At 42.2% G+C, this 21197-nt stretch overlaps 1 protein-coding gene across 1 annotated transcript; it reads right to left on the bottom strand.

The window, feature by feature from the left end:
• Positions 1-170: 170 nt before the first annotated feature.
• Positions 171-18062, bottom strand: LOC311230619 (transforming protein RhoA). Its single transcript, XM_084316954.1, has 5 exons — positions 17940-18062; positions 16715-16872; positions 12064-12184; positions 3390-3520; positions 171-972 (listed from the first exon to the last, which is right to left on the bottom strand). The coding sequence occupies exons 2-5, from the start codon at positions 16868-16870 to the stop codon at positions 799-801; spliced, it is 582 nt and encodes a 193-aa protein (XP_084173080.1). The 5' UTR covers positions 16871-16872; positions 17940-18062; the 3' UTR covers positions 171-798.
• Positions 18063-21197: the final 3135 nt, after the last annotated feature.

Here is a 21197-nt window from a genome sequence, read left to right as displayed (position 1 = left end):
CATCTTATTCCTTTTCCAAGTATAGATATCACTATCATACTACTTATCCAAGTATAGATATCTATCTTACTACTCATCCAAGTATAGATATCACTATCTTACTACTCATCCAAGTATAGATATCACTATCTTACTACTTGCTAATCTATTATCAAGTAATGCAAACAATCTCAAGATTCTTACAAAGTTATTTATTACACAAAAAACACCAAGTTTCCATTTGTGTTTTTAACAAAATGAGTTTTCCAGTCTTCTCAGATTGTGCATTGGGGCACATTTGTTATATGAAGCACATTTAACTAACAATTTTGGAATTGATGTGCGCATACCGTTTTCGTTTTTCAAATAATGAAAAGGACTATAGGTCACAGTGTATAGGTACCTCACCCTTAATTGGCTGTGGAGATATTCCTTAGATCAGCGGGAAGAGGCTTTGAAGCACTTACTGGAGTTGGCAGGTCTGACATAATAGGTCCCCTGGCTGACCTCTAGGGTTACATGATACATTGTTGACAAGGGAGGTTTTCAATATGGCAGATTTACTCATGTTAAAAGTACAAAAAAAGCATTTATTTTTTTCCATAACCGCAAAAAACGGAATACTGACAAAACCTGACTACTTTTGCTTAAGACAGAAAAGTAAAAGCGTTACACCTTTAGTAAAAACTGGTGAGCACAGTCTTTGCGTGTATTTCTGGGGGGAGGGGAGGGAGGGCTCACCTAATATTCCAACCTTCCCCTAGCCCCCCCCTCCCCCTCCCCCCTACAGGAAGCAGGAAGTCCTCTCGTGCCTCCCGTTTACAGTAGAAGACATTTACTGTTCTTCTTCCCTCGCCGGGCCTGTAGCGCCGCCCTGGTGGCCATCTCAAACACTTCCCTCACGCCATCCTTTGTCTTGGCAGAGCACTCCATGTATCCAAAGGCACTGATCCGGTTGGCCATGTCACGGGCTTCCTCCGGCTTCACTGGCTCCTAAGGGAACAAAAGAGCATGAGGACAGCTTTAGGAAACCCACACAGGACAACATGACGGACAAGAGAATCTGTGTGTGTGTTCCTGACTAACACATTGGGCACCAGACCCCGAGATTTCTCTGGTTATCTCACCAGCGGTTGAGCGCCAAAACCCGAGATTTCTCAGGTTTTCATCGTTTCTTTCTTTCTTTTATTCGATTTTTTCATTCTATGCAGTGTCACAGGCCTCTGTGTTACCATAGGAACTCATTCTGAGATCCCTAGAGTGCAATACCGGCCGCATCCTGCTAGGTGGCAGTACCGCCCACCCTTTGAAACCTTATTTCACACGGTCACATCTAATTTCGTCCGGGCGGAGAATTTAGACCAAGCCAAGTAAATCGCTTCATCCGACCACTTCGAAAAGCGTTCAGCACACTTGAGGCATATCTTGTGCCACTTCATGTCAGGGACCCGATCGACATCAATACTGGAAATCACGATCAGACAATTGGAATATTCTTTTTGGGATACCTCCTAGTAAAGGTAAGGACTATGTGACATCAATCCTACATAAGAAAAAATATATACAATTTTTTTGGACTTTTCTGTATTTTCACCGTCCCAATTTAGTCGTTATGCCAATTCCCTTCCTGGTCGTTGCGCGCATTGCCCCACTGTCGGCCTGGGGAGGGTGTAGAACTACCACATGCCTCCTCCGATACATGTGGAGTCGCCAGCCTCTTCTCACCTGACAGCGAGGAGTTTCACTGGGGGAATGTAACGCATGGGAGGATCACACTATCTCCCCCAGATCCCCCTGAACAGGCGCCCCGACCGACCAGTAGGAGTCGCAGTTTACAAGGACCAGGACTCATACCCCACCGGCTTCCCACCCGCTAACACTGCCAATTGTGTTAGTAGGGACGACTGACCAAGCCGGAGGTACCGCTGACAGCTGGATTCGATCCCACAGTATCTGCGGTGGTAGGCGAGTGCATTCTCCACTGCGCTACCCAGCCGTCCCCCCATCAAACCTACTTTGACCCAACAATGATTTCACATCGATCGCAACGATCATATGTAACATACTCCAAAACGTATGCCGTTGCTGACGATCAAAGCATCAAAAAACGAAATAGTAGCGTGTCCAGGCGAGCAACGCGAACGCTTTTAGCAAAATTCACATATCGCTCCATAGCACAGTTACCAGGAATTTGCCAGGATCACTCTGAAACTATACAATATTCACCACGGTATAACACGCGAACGTATACATGCATTTTTCTTTTCTTTTTCACATGTTGAACGAGGGAGTTAATGTCAAATGAGGATCATTATTATCCTTCCTCGTGCATACATGAAATGGCCCTCGTAGCGCGGCGCTCCCCCCCCCCCCCCCAACGGCATACAGCCACACACACACAGCTTCGATCGCGGTAGAAAAAAATATCAGATCAACGCAAGATTTTATATATAGAGTCCTTACCTGGTCTCTGATGTAATGCAAAAAAAAAGAATCCAATTATCTGATCGCCATTCCAGTTATCCACAGCGATCCTGTCCCCGACATTACCGAGCGTTACACATGAGCGGGCAGGGTTCCATGCCATCGTTGTAAAGGCCTGCCTCGCCTGAGTATTTAAACCCCGCCCGCACGGCTCAGATCGGCCCAGAGAAACTACATCATTTCTAATAGAGTGCACTACCGGCTGGAAGGCGTAGGCGGCGGTATTTGCCCTTTTGCGAGCTCAGACCCATTCCCAATGATAACATCAGGCTGGATGGATGAAAATGAATGGATATAGCTAATAAAAGAAATAACAATTAAAACCTGACTTTTCTCATGATTGGCACTGAACGGTTGGCGCGTTAACCCGACTTTTTCCGTGATTGGCGCTGAATGAGTTAACTGGAAATGTTTTCAAGGCAACACAGAGTGAGTAACTGATAAACAAATGATCATTTATGGGGTGAAGTGCTCCTTTATTAATTTATAACTATTATTCTATTCTCATGTTTCATGCCAACCAAAATGGTGACCATACTTGTAATTTAATGATAATCACCTGTTATTAGATTACAATAATCTGCTGTTTGCCAACCAGGATGTCTGCGACTGACTACTATGAATATATTTGGTGACACATTTCAGACTAGACTAGTTGGTTGGAGACTGCTTTTCCAATAGGGGACCAAAAGAAGTATACAACTTATACCCAGTTTAATCACCTGTACATTATATATATATATATATTATATACATTGCACTTTCCTGTTACATTTACACTCTGGTTGGATGCCAAACTTCTTTTCATTATACAGTGTATGATGACAATACATTTTAATCTAGTGGTTAGTCATTGGTTGTAGTTTTATGGTTAGGGTTACGGCCTAGTGAATGAATAGAGTAAAGGTGTACGTGTGAGAACTAACCTGCTTCATCTTAGCCAGCTCCCTGCGGGTGTGGTCATCATTGCGCAGGTCCTTCTTGTTCCCCACCAGGATGATGGGGACATTAGGGCAGAAGTGTTTGACCTCTGGGGTCCACTTCTCTGGGATGTTCTCTATATGAGGGGAAGGGGGAAGGAAACGAGGAGGAAGCAAAATGTCAGCGGCAGCAGAGGTGACAAAAAAACTGAAATGTGGCCTTTTTCCAACACAAGACCTGCTGTTTCTTTTCATTCTTTCATTATTCTTCTCAATTTTCATGTTGAGCCCCTGAATTGATACAAATTAAGCTTTGGGCCCCGTATGATTAGATGTCAGATTCAGACAACTTTATTGATCCCACGTGGGGCAATTCATATTGTAGCTTTGCACGAGTAACAAAAAAAACATCTCAACGACAACACAGCAACAACATTCCATGCTATACACAGTCCAGTAAAAACAGACAACTGTATAGGCTACTTAAAGTGACTACTGTCTGTGTTTAAAAGTCTGATAGCCGAGGGGACAAAAGATTTAGCGTAATGGTTGGTCCTACTCAACAGAACATCATAACGGCAGCCAGAAGGCAACAGCGAAAACCGCTGAGACAGAGCATGGAGAGGTTGATTCTGATGCTCGTCCCCTTTTTGACCACCTGGTCCGTCCAGAGAGAACATAGGTCTCTCTAGGTCTCTCTGTTTGACTCCAATTATTTTGGAGCACACTAACAATATTCTTTTTTTGTATTTTATTTTTGTATTATTTTTTAAACAAACACATAAACAAAACATGACACACGATTAGATATACAAGCATTGTAAAACAGTGTACATCAGTTAACTCATCGTTTGGATAAATGTCTTATACAAGATATACCCCTAATACCCGCTATCTATTCCCCTACACACATATGCTTCTGCTCGCACCCCCCGCCCTGGACCCCCCCCCATGGATAATCCATCCATTATCCTTCGCTCCTAACCAAACACTACCATTAAATGCTAGCTTTTATTCTCTCCACCACTTCTAACCACATTGTCAATTTGGATTCATTGAGACCCAAAATTCTTGCTGTAGATATTTCTAGATAAATCACATCGAGATATGTGAGAATCCAGACCTTTCGGCACATTTTTTCCGGTTGAAACCATCGTGATGCTATCAGTTTTTTAGCCACTGTAATACCAGATAAAACCAATCTCTTTTGTTGTATAGGTACTGCATATTCAAAAACATCATTCAGCAGTAATATAGAGGGGTGTACAGGTATATTCAGAATTAAGAGATTTGATAATTGCTGGGTCACTTCTTCCCAGAATATCTTAACTGGTGGGCAGTCCCAATACATGTGCATAAATGTCCCCTCGTCCCGGGGCGGCTACGTGGCGTAGTGGGCAAGGCGCTCGCCACGAAATCTGGAGACGCTGGGCTTGCCTGTTCGAGCCCAGCGCTCCACATTTGCTTTCAGTTTAGCTGGTCGTCCGTACTAATACACATTGGCCGTATTAGGGGGTGGGAAACTGATGGGTGGGGATCGGGCGTTGTGGACAGCGACTCCTACAGGTCGGTTGGTGCGCCTGCGCAGTAGAATCAGGAAGTGTCGGGGGCAGCGTGAGCCTCCCACGCGTTACTCCTCGCCACTGAGAGATCGAGCTGCGCAGGTGAAAAGATGCGACTGCTGTTACCTCAAGTACCGGAGGGGACTTGTGCTATGTATGACTTAGTCCACATTGCAGCCGGCTTGTGGGAGGCAAGAAACAGCGTTCGTGACAGGGGAGGGTTGAATTGGATGTTACGAAATTGGGATGGGAGAAAATATAGAAAATGGGAGAAAAAGTGGACCAAAAAAAAAATTGCCCCTCGTCCCCATTTGTACATAAGGAGCATTTGGAGTCTTGTTTAAGACCCATTCTGTTCAGTCTTATAGGAGTCAAGTATGTCCTATGAATATAGTTAAGATTGATTTGTTGATGGTCCGGGTTCCTTGATGCAAGTCGAACATTTGCCCAGGCTTCTTGCCAATCAAAATCTTTTTCTAGGTCTGGTATATCCCTCCTCCAAACAGAGTCTAGGTGGAGGGTTTCATACGAAGCAGTTAGTAATTGATGATAAAAATCTGATACAAAACCTCTCGATGTCTCTCTTTCATAGAAACATTTGTGGTATCTGTGGTGTGCAATTGGTATCTTTAATGGAACACTGTGAGTCTTCAAACATAACAATAATTGTGCGTAAAAAAGATATGTGGAACCGGTGAGATTAAACTTTTTTTCTATTTCATCATAGCTACAAATACCCTGATTGTTGAAAACATCTCCTAATGTATGTATGCCTTGCTTTTCCCATCTAGGGAATCTTATAGGTTGTCTTCTAATCAGGAGTGCATTGTTATTGAATAAGGGAGTATGATTATGCCATTTATGTGGATTAGAATATTTTTTTTGTGTTTCACGCCATATCCGGATCGCATGTGTAATTATGGGGCCAAATTTCAGTTCGCATTGCTTAATCGATATTTTGGTGTATACTATGTCCTGCAGTCTCTGTGGTGCTACTATATTTACTTCTAAATTTCTCCAGGATACTGATGCTTGGGGTTTCAAACCAGGTTGTCAGTGGTCTTAAAGTGTACGCCTTAAAATAGTGGAAAAAATTTGGGATTGCCATCCCTCCGTCGGCTTTGTTTCTCTGTGCGGTGGATCTTTTTATACGTGGTGGTTTGTTATTCCAAATAAATTTATATGCGGAAGAGTGTAATTTTTTCCAGTAACCATCTGGAGGGGGTAACGGAAGCATTGAGCTGATGATGTTGATTCTAGGTAAGACATCCGATTCTTAACTATTGAAACCCGTGCCTGTACTGAGTTTTTAAGTTTTGACCACCTGTCAAGGTCGCATTTTATTTTATTTTGGATTTCTGTGTAATTGTGTTTCACCATTTGGCTTATGGTAGGGAATACTTCAACTCCCAAGCATCTAAAGTGTTTAACCATTGGTATTTCTTCTGGAAGACTTGTATTCTTTGCAGGGGCGTTCAGTGGAAGGAAAGCCGACTTTGGCCAGTTTATTTTAAATCCCGATAGGTCGCCAAAGTCATTAATCAACTTGAGAAGATAAGGCATTGCGGTGTTAGGGTTTTGCATGAACAGTATTACGTCGTCCGCATATAGACTAATTTTGTGTTGTGTAGGGCTGTCTTAAATACTTCGAAGCTTCGTTCGATGGCACAAGCTTCGAACATTAAAAAAAAAATCGAAGTAAAAAAATAAAAATAAAAAATTAATACATTTTTTTCAACATTTCTTTTTTTCAAAATTTTTATTTACTTTAAATTTTTACTTCGGTGTGTGTGTGTGTGTGCATGGGGCCATTGGGTGGGGCCGGGGGACAAATACACTGGAGGAAAGTAACCCAGCTCAGCACTGCCCAAATTATATCATCACTATTGCCTGTTTGAAGGATATCATCCTCAAACACATATACACCACCTACACGCCTATTCTCAGTCCTTGCCTCACAATGGTGGAATGAACTACCCACCCCAGTTAGGACAGCCGAATCCCATCCAATCTTTCGCCGTCGACTAAAGACGCACTTCTTCAACCATTATCTGAAATAAAATTTAAAAAATAAAATAAAAAAAAATCTAACCCTAACTAACCTTACTGTCATGCACTTGTCCTAATAAACTAACCTACACTGTAACACGCAACACTTTGATGAATATTGTTACTCAGCTGATAGAGTTGTATCCTTCCTGATGACCTGTCGTACAGAACTTGTAAGTCGCTTTGGATAAAAGCGTCAGCTAAATGACTAAATGTAAATGTGAATGTAAATGCCTTGTAGAATTCCACACATAAGAAAGAAAGATACTGGGAAGAATAAACAAAATAGGAAATAAAATGTAGAAATGCATGCAATACATAAATAAATATGAATCTCCATATATGAAATAGAACATTTAGATAAGGTGCTACTGAGATGTTTGTGAGTTCTTTGTTTTTTTGTGGAAGTAGCCCTTCTTAAAAATGCATGAACATTCACTGATAATTGGTCTGTAGTGGAGTCTACAAGGTCTACATTGCCGGACCATGTAGAATCCGGACCTTGTAGACTGACATAATTCTGTGCATAGTTTAGTCTACACAGGCCATATTTCAAATAATCAAAATCTTACTTCATTCATCTTAAACATTCTTGATTTGGGGGGTTCCCATGAAATCTGAAGTTGTTCAAACGACAACAGCGATCCACCTTGAATTAAATCACACTGTGTTGGCTGCGTCACAGTCACGAAAGGGGCTACTTAATTCATTAATCCAATCCACTTTATTTATAGAGCACATTTAAAAACAACAAAGTTTACCAACGTGCTGTACAAGTCCCACAACATAAGATAAAAAAAAAAAAAAAACTATATAAAAAAAAGAATTAATTAATTAATTTTTTTTTAATTCGAAGCTTCGAATTAAAATCGAAGCTCGGCCCCGAAGCTTCGATTGCCAAAAAAAATTCGAAGGTCAGCCCTAGTGTTGTGTGCCCTTGATTACGATTGGTTCTATGAGTTGGGATTGTCTTATATATTGTGCTAAAGGTTCTAGTGATAAATCGAATAGTCCGGGACTAAGAGGGCAACCCGGTCTAGAAGAGCGTGATACCGGAAATATTCCGGAGGCGATTATACCTGTTGTAATCATGGCCGATGGGTCTTTGTATAATACTTTAATCATATCAATGAATCCTTTTCCTAACCCCATCCTTTCTAATACCACCCATAGATACGACCATTCCAGCCTATCAAAAGCTTTCCTTGCATCCAGGGACAGCATCGCCTTAGGTGTGGTGTCGTCCTTGCTGGCATCTAGTACGTATAGTAATCATCTTATGTTGTCAGTGATCAAACGGTTTCTTATGAAGCCAGTTTGATCCGGATGAACTAAAGACGTCATATGCTTTTGAAGTCTGATGGCTAATACCTTAGAGAACAGTTTGATATCGGTTCCGAGGAGGCTTACGGGTCTATAACTACCGCACTCGGTGGGGTCTTTGTCTTTTTTAAGGAGGACTGTTATGAGTGCAATATTGTCGTTCTTATGAAAGTTCCCCTCCTTGACTGAGTATAAAATCATATTAAGTAATAGGGGTCCAATTATGTCCCAACATGAGAGGTACATTTCTGGTGGGATACCGTCTCTAACACTAACAATATTCTATAGGCTGTTCTTATCTTTAATAGATAGGCCACTGAACCAACAGATAAAAGAAAAAGTTAAAAGGCGTTCAATAAAAGAACCATAAAAGGTGCTCAGGATCTTCACACTAACATTAAAAGAGTTCAGCTTTCTCAACAAGTAGATCCTCTGCTGAACTTTTTTAACAATGGACTCTGTATTTAAGTTGAACTTCAGTTTACAATCAAACACAGTTCCCAGATACTTGTAGGCAGGGGAGGAAACTAACTTTTTGGCTTACCAGCCAACTGGCGAGTATCTGATTTTTTTTACCAGACAAACTGATTTTTTACCAGCCAAAAAAAATCGCTAATTGTGATAATTACTTCTTTGTATGTCTTCGTCTAAATTGATTTTCAATCATAGTAATAATCACACCGTGTCTCTACTCTTTAAAATATTTATTAGCATAAAACATTAATAACAGTCTCTACTCTTCACAATATTAGCATAACACATTAACATGAAAGAGGGATCTATTCTGGACTGGGTTGGGCTGAACTGGGCAGTGAAAGATGCTGGGTTGGACTGGGTTGGGCAGTGAAAGAAAAAAACCGAAGTATGTTGTGAAGTGTATAGATAGATAGATGTGAAATGTATAGATGTAGCAGTACTGTCTATCTGTATGTCGTGTATGTCATATGTTATGATGAATTGAAAATGGGGGACCCTGATGTAAACAAGACGAAAGTCTTTCTCTGGTCTGCATCCCCTTAACAATTGTGTGTATTGAGCCGTACTGTATTGTACCCATTCTGCAATCTGTTAATAAAGTTTTCAATCCGTCAATCAAGTTAACTTTGAACCTCGGTTGTCAAGCCACGTCAATGTTGTGTATGCATCCGAGTGTTCACTGTGCCTTTAAGACGGCACGGTGGCCTTACGACAGTGCTGTGAAGTTCCGTCAAGTGTTGTGGTAACGTCAGTTGGGTTGGTCTGCTGTTGTGCACTGGTTGAGCTAGCCCCTTTCGTGACTGCGATGTGCAAGCCAGGGGCTTTTGAGCATGAAATAAAATGTCTAACCTTACGTCGTAGTCCGGTGCGCAATAGACTAACATACACTTCTGTAATTTAAATGTGTCCTTGCCTTGGACTCGAGAGTTGTACTAGGGTTGGATGCAGTTCCCCGTTGCTCAGTCTGTCTGTTTTCCATCTTCTGTGTTTAACGTTATCTGTTTGCGAGTGCTTCCTTGACTGATGGCCAGTACCACGGGACTTTTATTCAACATTCTATATTTCCGCGGGTTGGCCAGTACTGCAGGAACTTTTATTCAACATTCTATATGTCCGCGGGTTGGCCAGTACTGCAGGAACTTTTATTCAACATTCTATATGTCCGCGGGTTGGCCAGTACTGCGGGAACTTTTATTAAACATTATATATGTCCGCGGGTTGGCCAGTACTGCGGAAACTTTTATTAAACATTATATATGTCCGCGGGTTGGCCAGTACTGCGGGAACTTTTATTAAACATTATATATGTCCGCGGGTTGGCCAGTACTGCGGAAACTTTTATTAAACATTATATATGTCCGCGGGTTGGCCAGTACTGCAGGAACTTTTATTAAACATTATATATGTCCGCGGGTCTTGTGCAGTGCTCTCGTGGCACTGTCAACTCGCCAGACTGGCGAGTGGTCTTCATGAATCACTCGCCAAACGTAAAAAATACTCGCATTTGGCGAGTAAAGTGGCCTAATTTCCTCCCCTGCTTGTAGGATTCAACATTCTGGACATCCTCGTGAATAACACTGGCTTGATGATCGGAGTTGTGTCTGAAGTAATTATATCCTTAGTCTTAGAGACATTGAGGGTCCAAGTAATTCTCATCACACCATTTCACAAAGTCGTGAAGTACAGGTCCATGATCAGTTTCGGAGCGCTGCAGTAGGGATACAAGGACAGTGTCATCTGAAAACTTAACCAAATGCCTGTGGTTGTGAAGCGATCTGCAGCTGTCCGTATACATAATAAATAAGAGGGGGGACACCACGCACCCTTGGGGGGAGCCAGTGTTAGAAAATAGACATGTTGACAAAGACCTGCTGGACCCTCTCAGTGAGGAAATTTAGAATCAGCATGAGAAGCTGGTGTGGGAGATTGAAATAAGAGTCAAGCCTCTCAATTAAAATGTGGGGCTGCATTTTGTTAAAAGCAGAAGATAAATCTGCAAATAAAAGTCTTGCATGAGCTCCAGGTGTTTCTACACAGTATCCAAGATGAAGAGCATAGTGTCCTCCACACCTTTACCTGGCCGATATGCGAATTGAAGGGGATCTAATTTACCCTCTATGAAAGACAGTAGTATTTTTGAGAAACTTTTCAAAAACGATCTGACCTAAATCTACACACATCTGGAAGTCTAGAAAACACCCAACCAAGCTGATCAGCACAGTGGATATAGAGTCAGGATCAGCAGCTTTCCTTGGTTTTTTTTTTTTGAAATTTATTTGAAGGATAAACCCCTTGAGATATGCTCTCTCGTTTTCGAGGGGGTCCTTTAACCTTCTTGAATGATGCTATGACCCAATCTTGGGAAATAACCATTTCGTTTTGGGGTTCCAGGGAATCCATGCATACAGAGATATTCTCTAAAAAGTCAGAACTTTCAAAGAAGGAATTAAAAGTGTTTGGCAAGTCAGTGCTATTTACTCCTTTAATAGTAGTGGATTTATTCCTCATACCTTGCCATGATGCGGCTCTGAGGTCTCCACTGCTAAATTGAGCTTCTATCTTGTCCTTATACCTTTGTTTGGCCTTCTTAATAGCAATGCAAACTTCTTTAGAAGCAGCCTTTTTCTCTAGGGCATTACCCGTACAATAGGCCAGTTTATTTTAGTTGATAACTGCTTTTAACTCCTTGGTTATCCAAGGTTTATTATTTGGATAAATAACAACCACTTTACTCTGGATAATGGAGTCTACACAAGGGATATCATAGGGACCCCATTCTGAGAAGATTTTTGTTGTTGGATATAATTTAGTTCAGAATTCTGTAACTGGGAGAAATGTGGAGAAAGTGAAACCATGATCACAATGATGATAGCATATACAATAACGCTGTATATACCGTATATATATATTTATTCTTACCGTATATATACTATATATCCACATCTGTCTGTACATACCTGCACATAATCCTTTTACATATCTGTAGATTCTATATCTGCACATATCCCTTATAGATCTGATTAGCACCATTACTCAGTAGTACTCATTTATATGTTATACCCAGGTGAATAACCTGTATATTGTATATGACTTTTGCACTTTACTGTTAAATTTTCACTCTGGTTGGATGCCAAACTTCTTTTTGTTGTACTGTACTTGTGCTGTATGATGACAATACATTTTAATCTAATCAATGGTCTTTTGGCACCATGTGTGGGTGTGTGTGGGGGGGGGGGGTGCGTTTGTCCGAGCCCACTGTGTTTTCTTACCAAGACTGTCAGGACTATCAATGGAGAAGCACATGAGGATGACATCAGTGTCTGGATAGGAGAGTGGGCGGAGTCTGTCGTAGTCCTCTTGACCTGCCGTATCCCAGAGCGCCAGCTCAACCTGCCAAAACAGTTCACAGATCAGTGAGCAGACAACAACCGTCCTCCTTGGTTACGCTAAAGAACGATGCAGGAGAAGAAGATGAGTGTGTTTTTTCATGCGCACCATCATCCCATTGTTTTAGGATACTTATCGAACTCATTAGGAGTTTGTGCATGAATAATATATTCTGTTTGCAATGACCCAGATTACCTCTCGGATCAGTATTGGAGAATTTCCCCAAGAAGATAATCAAATACCCAAGGATAAGGATAACATTCATAAAGCCTCTGGATTCTGTATATCATTCTGCCCTTAGATTTATCGCTGGCAACAATTATGGTACCCATCATTGTATCTCATTATGACGAGGGTGGTCCTCTCTGGCAGAGAGACATGACTTGCTTTGGCATCTGTTTCTGTATAAGGCCATTATTGATGATCTCCCACCCCATGTCACTTCATTGCTGGACTGGAGCTCTGGACCTTATCATACTCACTCTAGTGATTGGTTTATACACTTAAGGTTCCTAGCGTTTACTGAATTAGGAAAATCTGCTTTTAGCTTCTGTGCCCAAGAAACATGGAATGTTTTGCAGTGCACTTTAAAACACAATTCATTAGTATTAGGGATGCTCGATATTAGCTTTTTTTTACCGATACCGATATACCGATATTGTCCAACTCTTAATTTCCGATACCAATATCAACCGATACCGATATATGCAGCCCCCCCCCCCAAAAAATTGAATAATTTCAGGTAATTAACATTACATATATCTTGTTGTGGAATTAACACAACATTATGCATACTTTTGACAATAAATAAAATCAGAATTTGTTCTTACTTGCCTGGGTAAATAAAGGTTATAGAATTTTTTTTTTTTTTTTTAAACCGATACAGATATTTTCCGATTCACATTTTAATGCCGATAATATTGGTAGGCCGATAATATCGGACATCCCTAATTAGTATCTATCGGTCAGTTTAAATCTTTAAATTAATAGCAAACCACTTCACCACAATCTGTAATTGTTTTAATCATTCTAAATGTTTAATTGATTGACAATGTTTATTTTTTGTATTTATTATGTGTTGTATTTCTCAACGTCATTGTAAATGATAGCTTGTTCTCGATGATCCTTCGAGATTAAATAAAGATTGAAATTAAATGAAATATGTCAGAAATGAAAAACAAAGTGGCTGCATTCTTGACATACAGTATGAGGATGTTAGATCTCTCTAATGGTGAAAATATAATATTATATCTCAATCGTTTTTGTCTAAAGTGTGATTTATGCAACTAAATCCAGAAAGCACGGTTCTGACGTGTGTGCACGGTGTGGTGATGTGGAGACTCCAGTAGCTCCAGGAGGCTCTGAGTGTCTCCATGGTAACCAGCCGGCTGCTCAGCACTGCTCCGCATCCACACGATTGGGTGGATGTCATTGGGGCAGTAGCCCTATTTACTGGAGTGCAGCGAAAAACAAGAAGGGTGCTGAGAAGAAGACTGCCGATCAACAACATCATTGGCAAGCCAAGTAGTAATGATGAAAACCCCAAATAAGATACCTGCGATGTAGAAATATTAGCTGGCACACTAAGGAATGTACACGCCTCATCACGTCGACTGCTGGGTTTCAGTCGGTACAAGACCATTTTCATTGGTGACGTTTAAAATATTAAACACTTAAACAAACAGGGAGATTTTTGCACACCTTCTGAATTGATAAGATGCGTTGGAAAAAGTCCTAGGACTGACTGGGGAAAGAAAGGGGGAAATTCACACTATCTCCCCTCACAACACTGAGGCATTGCATTTAATAAAGTGTTGCAAGTGAATTCTGGTTCTCAGAAGTCTCTCCCATTCTTGCATGCAGTGGCCACACGCCATGTAAAAGGACAGACAGGCATGGATGCGGAGGCCAGGGCAGGAATCTAACTTCTCATCCTGCCGACACAGTCCTCTGGAAGATTTCAAGATTTCAAGATATTGTCCATTTACAAAAGGCACATCCCTCCTAATAGCTCAAGGACACTTTGGCAGAGATGGTGGGCACCGTAAATGTGATACCAACCATCCTCCAGCTGCTAACTCACAACTAGAATACACCCTCCAGCTGCTAGCTCACTACTGGAATACACCCCCAGTTGCTAGCTCACAACTAGAATACACCCTCCAGCTATTAACTCACAACTAGAATACACCCTCCAGCTGCTAGCTCACAACTGGAATACACCCTCCAGCTGCTAGCTCACAACTGGAATACACCCTCCAGTTGCTAGCTCACAACTGGAATACACCCTCCAGCTGCTAACTCACAACTAGAATACACCCTTCAGCTGCTAGCTCCCAAATGGAATACACCCTCCAGCTGCTAGCTCACAACTGGAATACACCCTCCAGCTGCTAACTCACAGCTGGAATACACCCTTCAGCTGCTAACTCACAACAAGAATACACCCTTCAGCTGCTAACTCACAGCTGGAATACACCCTCCAGCTGCGAGCTCACAACTGGAATACACCCTCCAGCTGTTAACTCACAGCTGGAATACACCCTTCAGCTGCTAACTCACAACAAGAATACACCCTTCAGCTGCTAACTCACAGCTGGAATACACCCTCCAGCTGCGAGCTCACAACTGGAATACACCCTCCAGCTGTTAACTCACAGCTGGAATACACCCTTCAGCTGCTAACTCACAACAAGAATACACCCTTCAGCTGCTAACTCACAACAAGAATATAGCCTCTAGCTGCTAACTCACAACAAGAATACACCCTTCAGCTGCTAACTCACAACAAGAATACACCCTTCAGCTGCTAACTCACAACAAGAATACACCCTTCAGCTGCTAGCTCACAACAAGAATACACCCTTCAGCTGCTAGCTCACAACAAGAATACACCCTTCAGCTGCTAACTCACAACAAGAATACACCCTTCATCTGCTAGCTCACAACAAGAATACACCCTACTGTCTTTTGGTTACTGGTCAGCCTCTCTACATCTGGGTCATCCTGCCAGTTCGTACTTACTTTCATTATCCTATCAGACACAACTGAACTTGAGAGTACAAGAGTCTGGTTGTTTATCTGTGCAAGTGTCTAGTAGAGTAGACAAACTTGTCAGCCAACCACAGGACAAATTCACCAGCCAAGGTGAATTTCTCACATTGCGCTGTAGCTCATCATAATAATTTATGATGCCTAAGATACTTAAATGCATTTCATGACAGCAGATGAACATGGAGAAGTCATTAGTAATGGATTCTGCTCATGCTGGGTGATTTCTGAGAGGTTTCACTTTCTCATTTTCCAGTTATTTCCCTTATCCAGTTAATCATTCCATGACATTTGGTCACAGAATTCGCAAAAATGCATTCACATAAATGTTCTGATATTCCGCATTGCTTTCCATGACTGGAAACATTTCTTATTTTCTATGATTCATTTTCACTTTTGAGAAGCTTAACATACTATCAGGGCTTCCTGGGGTCAACAAAATTGCACCTGGGACGGTACAAAACAGGTTTGGGGACAGTAAATGGAAAAAGGGCTGAATTCATATATAACCATTTTTGGGGGATCTTGGAAAGTTCTTCTTCAGTTTAGGTTCCACTGGATGATTGTTAAAGGATAACTCCACTTTTTTTTTAAATTAGCTTATTTAACATCTTCCCTGGAGTTAGACAAGAAGATGCATACCTTTTTTTGTCTCTGTGCGTGCATTTTAGCTTTGGGAATAGACGCTCCGTTAGCATAGCTTAGCTTCATCACTGGAAGTGGGGGAGGACAGTAGCCTTACAGTGCCTTACAGTGTATTGCAAGGTCTGACATTGACCAAACTTGATATGCATGACCTTGGTGGGCTCTAGGTCAACTCCTGAAAAGGGGGTCAATGTCAGACTTTGCAATCAAAAGTTAGGGGGCTAATAACCCTTGCCATAATTTCAGTGCGCCCCTAACTTTTGATTGCAAGGTCTGACATTGACCCCCTTTTCAGGAGTTGACCTAGAGCCCACCAAGGTCATGCATATCAAGTTTGGTCAATGTCAGACCTTGCAATACACTGTAAGGCACTGTAAGGCTACTGTCCTCCCCCACTTCCAGTGATGAAGCTAAGCTATGCTAACGGAGCGTCTATTCCCAAAGCTAAAATGCATGCACAGAGACAAAAAAGGTATGCATCTTCTTGTCTAACTCCAGGGAAGATGTTAAATAAGCTAATTTAAAAAAAAAAGTGGAGTTATCCTTTAAAAAAAACTATAATAAAACCAAAAAGTATATACAGTATATAATTATAGAAAGCCCTGACTGAAGTCCAATGTAACCACCTCAAGTTCATGAACACGTTTTGTGTGTGTGTGTGTGTGTGTGTGTGTGTGTGTGTGTGTGTGTGTGTGTGTGTGTGTGTGTGTGTGAGAGAGAGAAAGAGAGAGGTTAGTAATAGTATGAGCTACTCAAGAATGTGCTGCTCCTCAAGTGACATTTTTCCAAACCAAAAGGCCACAAACTAGAAGATTTGAGAGCCAGATAACGGCTTACCTGTTTACTGTCCACCTCGATATCAGCAACGTAGTTCTCAAAGACAGTAGGAACGTAGACCTCTGGGAACTGGTCCTTGCTGAACACAATGAGCAGGCATGTCTTCCCACAGGCTCCATCCCCCACTATCACCAGCTTTTTTCTAATCGCTGCCATAGCTAAACAGTTGTGAGAGAGAGGAGATGACAAAATGTTATAATGGAATGTCACTTCACTGGAGTTAAGTCGTGTATTACTACCATTCGAGCAATGTTGCATGATGCTTAGCTTTGATTGATAACTTTATTAACAGATTGCAGAATGTGTACAGTACAGCTCAATACACACAATTATTAAGGGGATGCAGACCACTGAGAAAGACTTTCGTCTCGTTTACATCTGGGTCCCCCATTTTCAATTCACCAGGAAGCTAGCTTCCAACCCTGGAATGTGTAGTCACTAGTCCACCAGATGCTCGTTTTCAATTTAAAAAGATGAATGGCCTCTATGGGACTGGTTAATAATAATTGAACATGATAAAGAAATACAATAATAATAAATAAATAAAACAGTGGTGTAACATTAATAACGTCAGACTTAGACCCTTCCACGATGAGACATTTCCGTTCCAGTCAGTGCCTGTCTGACCCACCCGATTAGCAAGCTTGAGGACGGTTTCCTACAAGAACATGTTTTTACAAATCGAATCAAACCTATGATAACGACGTTCTAACAGCTACCGTTACGTGGTCATATACTACGATTATAGCACTGACAACAACAGTCAGCCACGCTCAACAACAACAACAACTCACCACATCGACAGACGTTCACTGAGTCAAATTAGCCAACGAATGTAGGGTTACTGTTTACAAAGAGCGAGCTAATGTTAGCCGCCGGCCAGCTGACTTATGTGCAACTACGTTGTTGTCGGATATGTTGTTATTGTTACACAACTACGGTGTTTTCTTCACTACATATGCAGCAGTACCCAGTAGCTGTTGATTAAGAAATCATTTCACCGGGACCATAACAATGTATTCTCTTTTCCCCGACTAGTTAGCTGTTATCTGACCAGGCCCCGTTAGCCAGTTAGCTCATTCGACACCCGTTATTTAGCCACAGCTAGCCCGTGTTAGCTAGACGGAAGTGAACCAAAACTCGGTTAACAAAAGACGACCTGGCGTTCATTCAAACATACAACTACTACATCCACACTCCTTGTTTATAAAGGCACGATTCTTACCTGGTAATAAGGTTTAAAAGCTTCCAGATAATGCTAACGTTATGCTTTGCTTGTCTGTCTCCTCCGTTGCTCTCAATGCGTTACTTGCTGCTGCTGCTGTGGGGGTGGAGGGAGGAGGGTGGAGGGGAGATCAAGTGAGGTCTTCAGAAACACGTCTGGGGTAGAAGATGACACAGTCCAGGAGGAGGATGATGAAGATGAATGACGACAACAATAATAATAACATTAATAATGTGAAAAATGCCAAACCACAATGTACCTCAATGTTGATTGATTGATTGATTGAACATTTTATTAACAGATTGCAGAATGGGTACAATATACAGTACAGCTCAATACACACAATTGGATGCAGACCAGTTGAGAAAGACTTTCGTTTTGTTTACATCAGGGTCCCCCATTTTCAATTCATCATAAAGTAGCCTACAACAGGTTCCAATCTGCTTCAATTTGTTGCCATGGACACCGCTAGCCATTCCAAGAATTCCCTCCTCCAATTCTATAGAATGAATTGCTTCGAGTTACCCCCCCATCCCTGACCTCTTATTGTCATTGGTCAATCCATCCCTGACCTCTTATTGTCATCAGGTCACCCGAATACAACCCATAAGTAACCCAGAGGCAGGCCATTATAAATATGGGCTCTCCACCTGAATAGTTAATTATTAGAGCTAGTTTGCAAGGTCTAGCCAGCCACCCATCTTGGGTTTTGGACATTGTCATAGTCCTAATCCAATTGTTCATTGTGAGACCTCTCCCCTTTGTGTATTTAGCTGTATTGCCATCCCTGTTGATAGTTTTCAACATTGGATAAAATACTCATATGGACCTTGTTATGAATTGAAAATGGGGGACCCTGATGTAAACAAGACGAAAGTCTTTCTCTGGTCTACATCCCCTTAACAATTGTGTGTATTGAGCCGTACTGTATTGTAACCATTCTGCAAGCTGTTAATAAAATGTTCAATCAATCAAGCCTCACTGTGCTAACTGGACAGTTTACAGAGATTGCAGTGTCATAGATTTAGTCATTCTTTGCTCAACCAAGAGTACCAATTAATCCAACATTACGCTCTGATACAATCTTGGTAATTTGAGCCGCAATCAAGCCGTTTCTGTAGTGGCAAGATGGCTAAATTCCCAGATGGCATGGATCTGTCGTCTGACCTTGACATCAGGACGGCCTTTATGCGTCGATGACTATGAAGTTAAACACCCCAGCCTTCATCAACACACACAATTTCACTCCAGCATGGCAGAGGAATGAGAGGTTGAGGATGCTGCTAGGATCACACTCCTCCACCGAAATAGGTCTTTACCTAATCATGAACACTGGGAAGAAAATACCAGATCTCTGGATTTCCATACGATAATACTGAACTTACAGGAGGACGAGTTGCGAATGCACCACACTTTACAAAAGATGATGGATACCCTCTCCTCTTCTCAGTAGCAAGCTCCAGGGATCCATCAACAGGTGGTCAATAACAGTGATAAAGCCAGGAGCGAAGTCCAGGGACTTTTTATCCTTCACCAGGAAATGATTTAGATGTAGTAAATATAGCTATTACATTGTCCTATAGGGACTGCTATCTTATCATTTCATTGAGCTGTAATTAACACAACACAAGGATCCAATGTCCCCAATGCCATCACTGGTGCCTGGTGGTCATATTTAAATGGCTATAAATAGAGCCACATGGAAGACATTGAACCGACCAGCTTTCTAGGGGAGCTAATGCATCTGGAAAAGGAACAAGCCGATATCATCATCCAGTTTGCTTTTAATGCTGGCCCCAGAACACGACTGCAGAGGCCACATGCTGCGTTATGGAGATCTCAGCCAGGACACCTTACACCCCATTGTGATAGACCCTAAACACCCAGTGATGAAGGAGTATGATGAGCATTTGCACCACCCTGGGCCTGAGTGCATGTATGGAGAGATATGCAGGAAATATTGCATCTTAAGAGGTAGAGAAGACATAAAGAGGTACAGTTTCAGGAAGTGGCAGAAACGACCCCCCACCAGCAGTGTCTGACTTATCGACCAGCATTGTTCTCTACAGGATGAGGGGTGTAAAAAGTACCCAGAAAAGATACTTAAGTGAAAGTATGGGTACCGTCTCAAAATCGTACTCAGGTAATAGTCAGAGTATCTGGCTAAAAACACACTTGAGTAAAAGTATTTTTTAAATGTACTTAAGTACTAAAAAGTAAAAGTAAAAACTTATTTTATGACTGTATTCTTCTGATAGCAGGTGTTTAATCAAAAATCCCCGCTTCAGGACAGATCATCCTTCACTCTGTCATCTTTCTCTCCCATTACAGAAGCCGAGACCCTGACACTGGTAACGTCGAACCGTCCGACTACATGCCAGCTGGATCAGCTACCCTCCCCACTCCTCCAGACCATAGCACCAGACATCCTCCCATTCCTAACTGCAACCATCAACTCCTCCCTCAACTCGGGGGTGGTCCCCACCTCCCTAAAACAAGCCAGAGTCACACCGCTCATAAAAAAAACCAACCCTGAACCCCACCGTCATAGGCAACTATCGTCCTGTCTCTCTTCTCGCCTTCCTTTCTAAAACACTTGAATGTGCTGTATCCAATCAACTTACTGCTTATCTCTTACAGAATGACCTCCTAGACCCTAATCAGTCAGGCTTCCGGACTGGCCACTCCACAGAAACGGCCCTCATTGCGGTCACAGAGGCACTTCACTTAGCAAAAGCGAAAGGCCTCTCCTCTGTCCTGATTCTCCTAAATCTATCTGCAGCCTTCAACACAGTCAACCATCAGATCCTCCTCGCGGCCCTCGCAGGAATGGGAGTGGCTGGCTCTGTGCTGACATGGCTGACATCATACCGCAATGACCGCTCCTACCAAGTGTCATGGAGAGGGACTCTGTCGGCCACCTGCCTCCTGCGGACGGGTGTCAAATGGTTCGGTCCTAGGACCCCTTCTCTTCTCCCTCTACACTAAATCACTGGGTAACATTATCACGTCTCATGCCTTCTCGTATCATTGCTATGCCGATGATACTCAACTCTTCCTCTCCTTCCCTCCCTCAGATATCCACGTCTCTGAGCGGATCTCGGCCTGTCTGTCCGACATCTCCGCCTGGATGACGACCAACCACCTCAAACTGAACCTAAGCAAAACAGAATTGCCCCACCTGCCGGACAAATCCTCCCCCCTGACCGACCTTTCCATCACAGTCGAGAATGCAGCTGTGAGCGCGTCCCCGACCGC

This window comes from Notolepis coatsorum (genome assembly GCF_963971535.1).
Source record: "Notolepis coatsorum genome assembly, chromosome: 6".
NCBI classification, from domain to species: domain Eukaryota; kingdom Metazoa; phylum Chordata; class Actinopteri; order Aulopiformes; family Paralepididae; genus Notolepis; species Notolepis coatsorum.
This window is presented reverse-complemented; position numbering and strand designations above follow the sequence as displayed.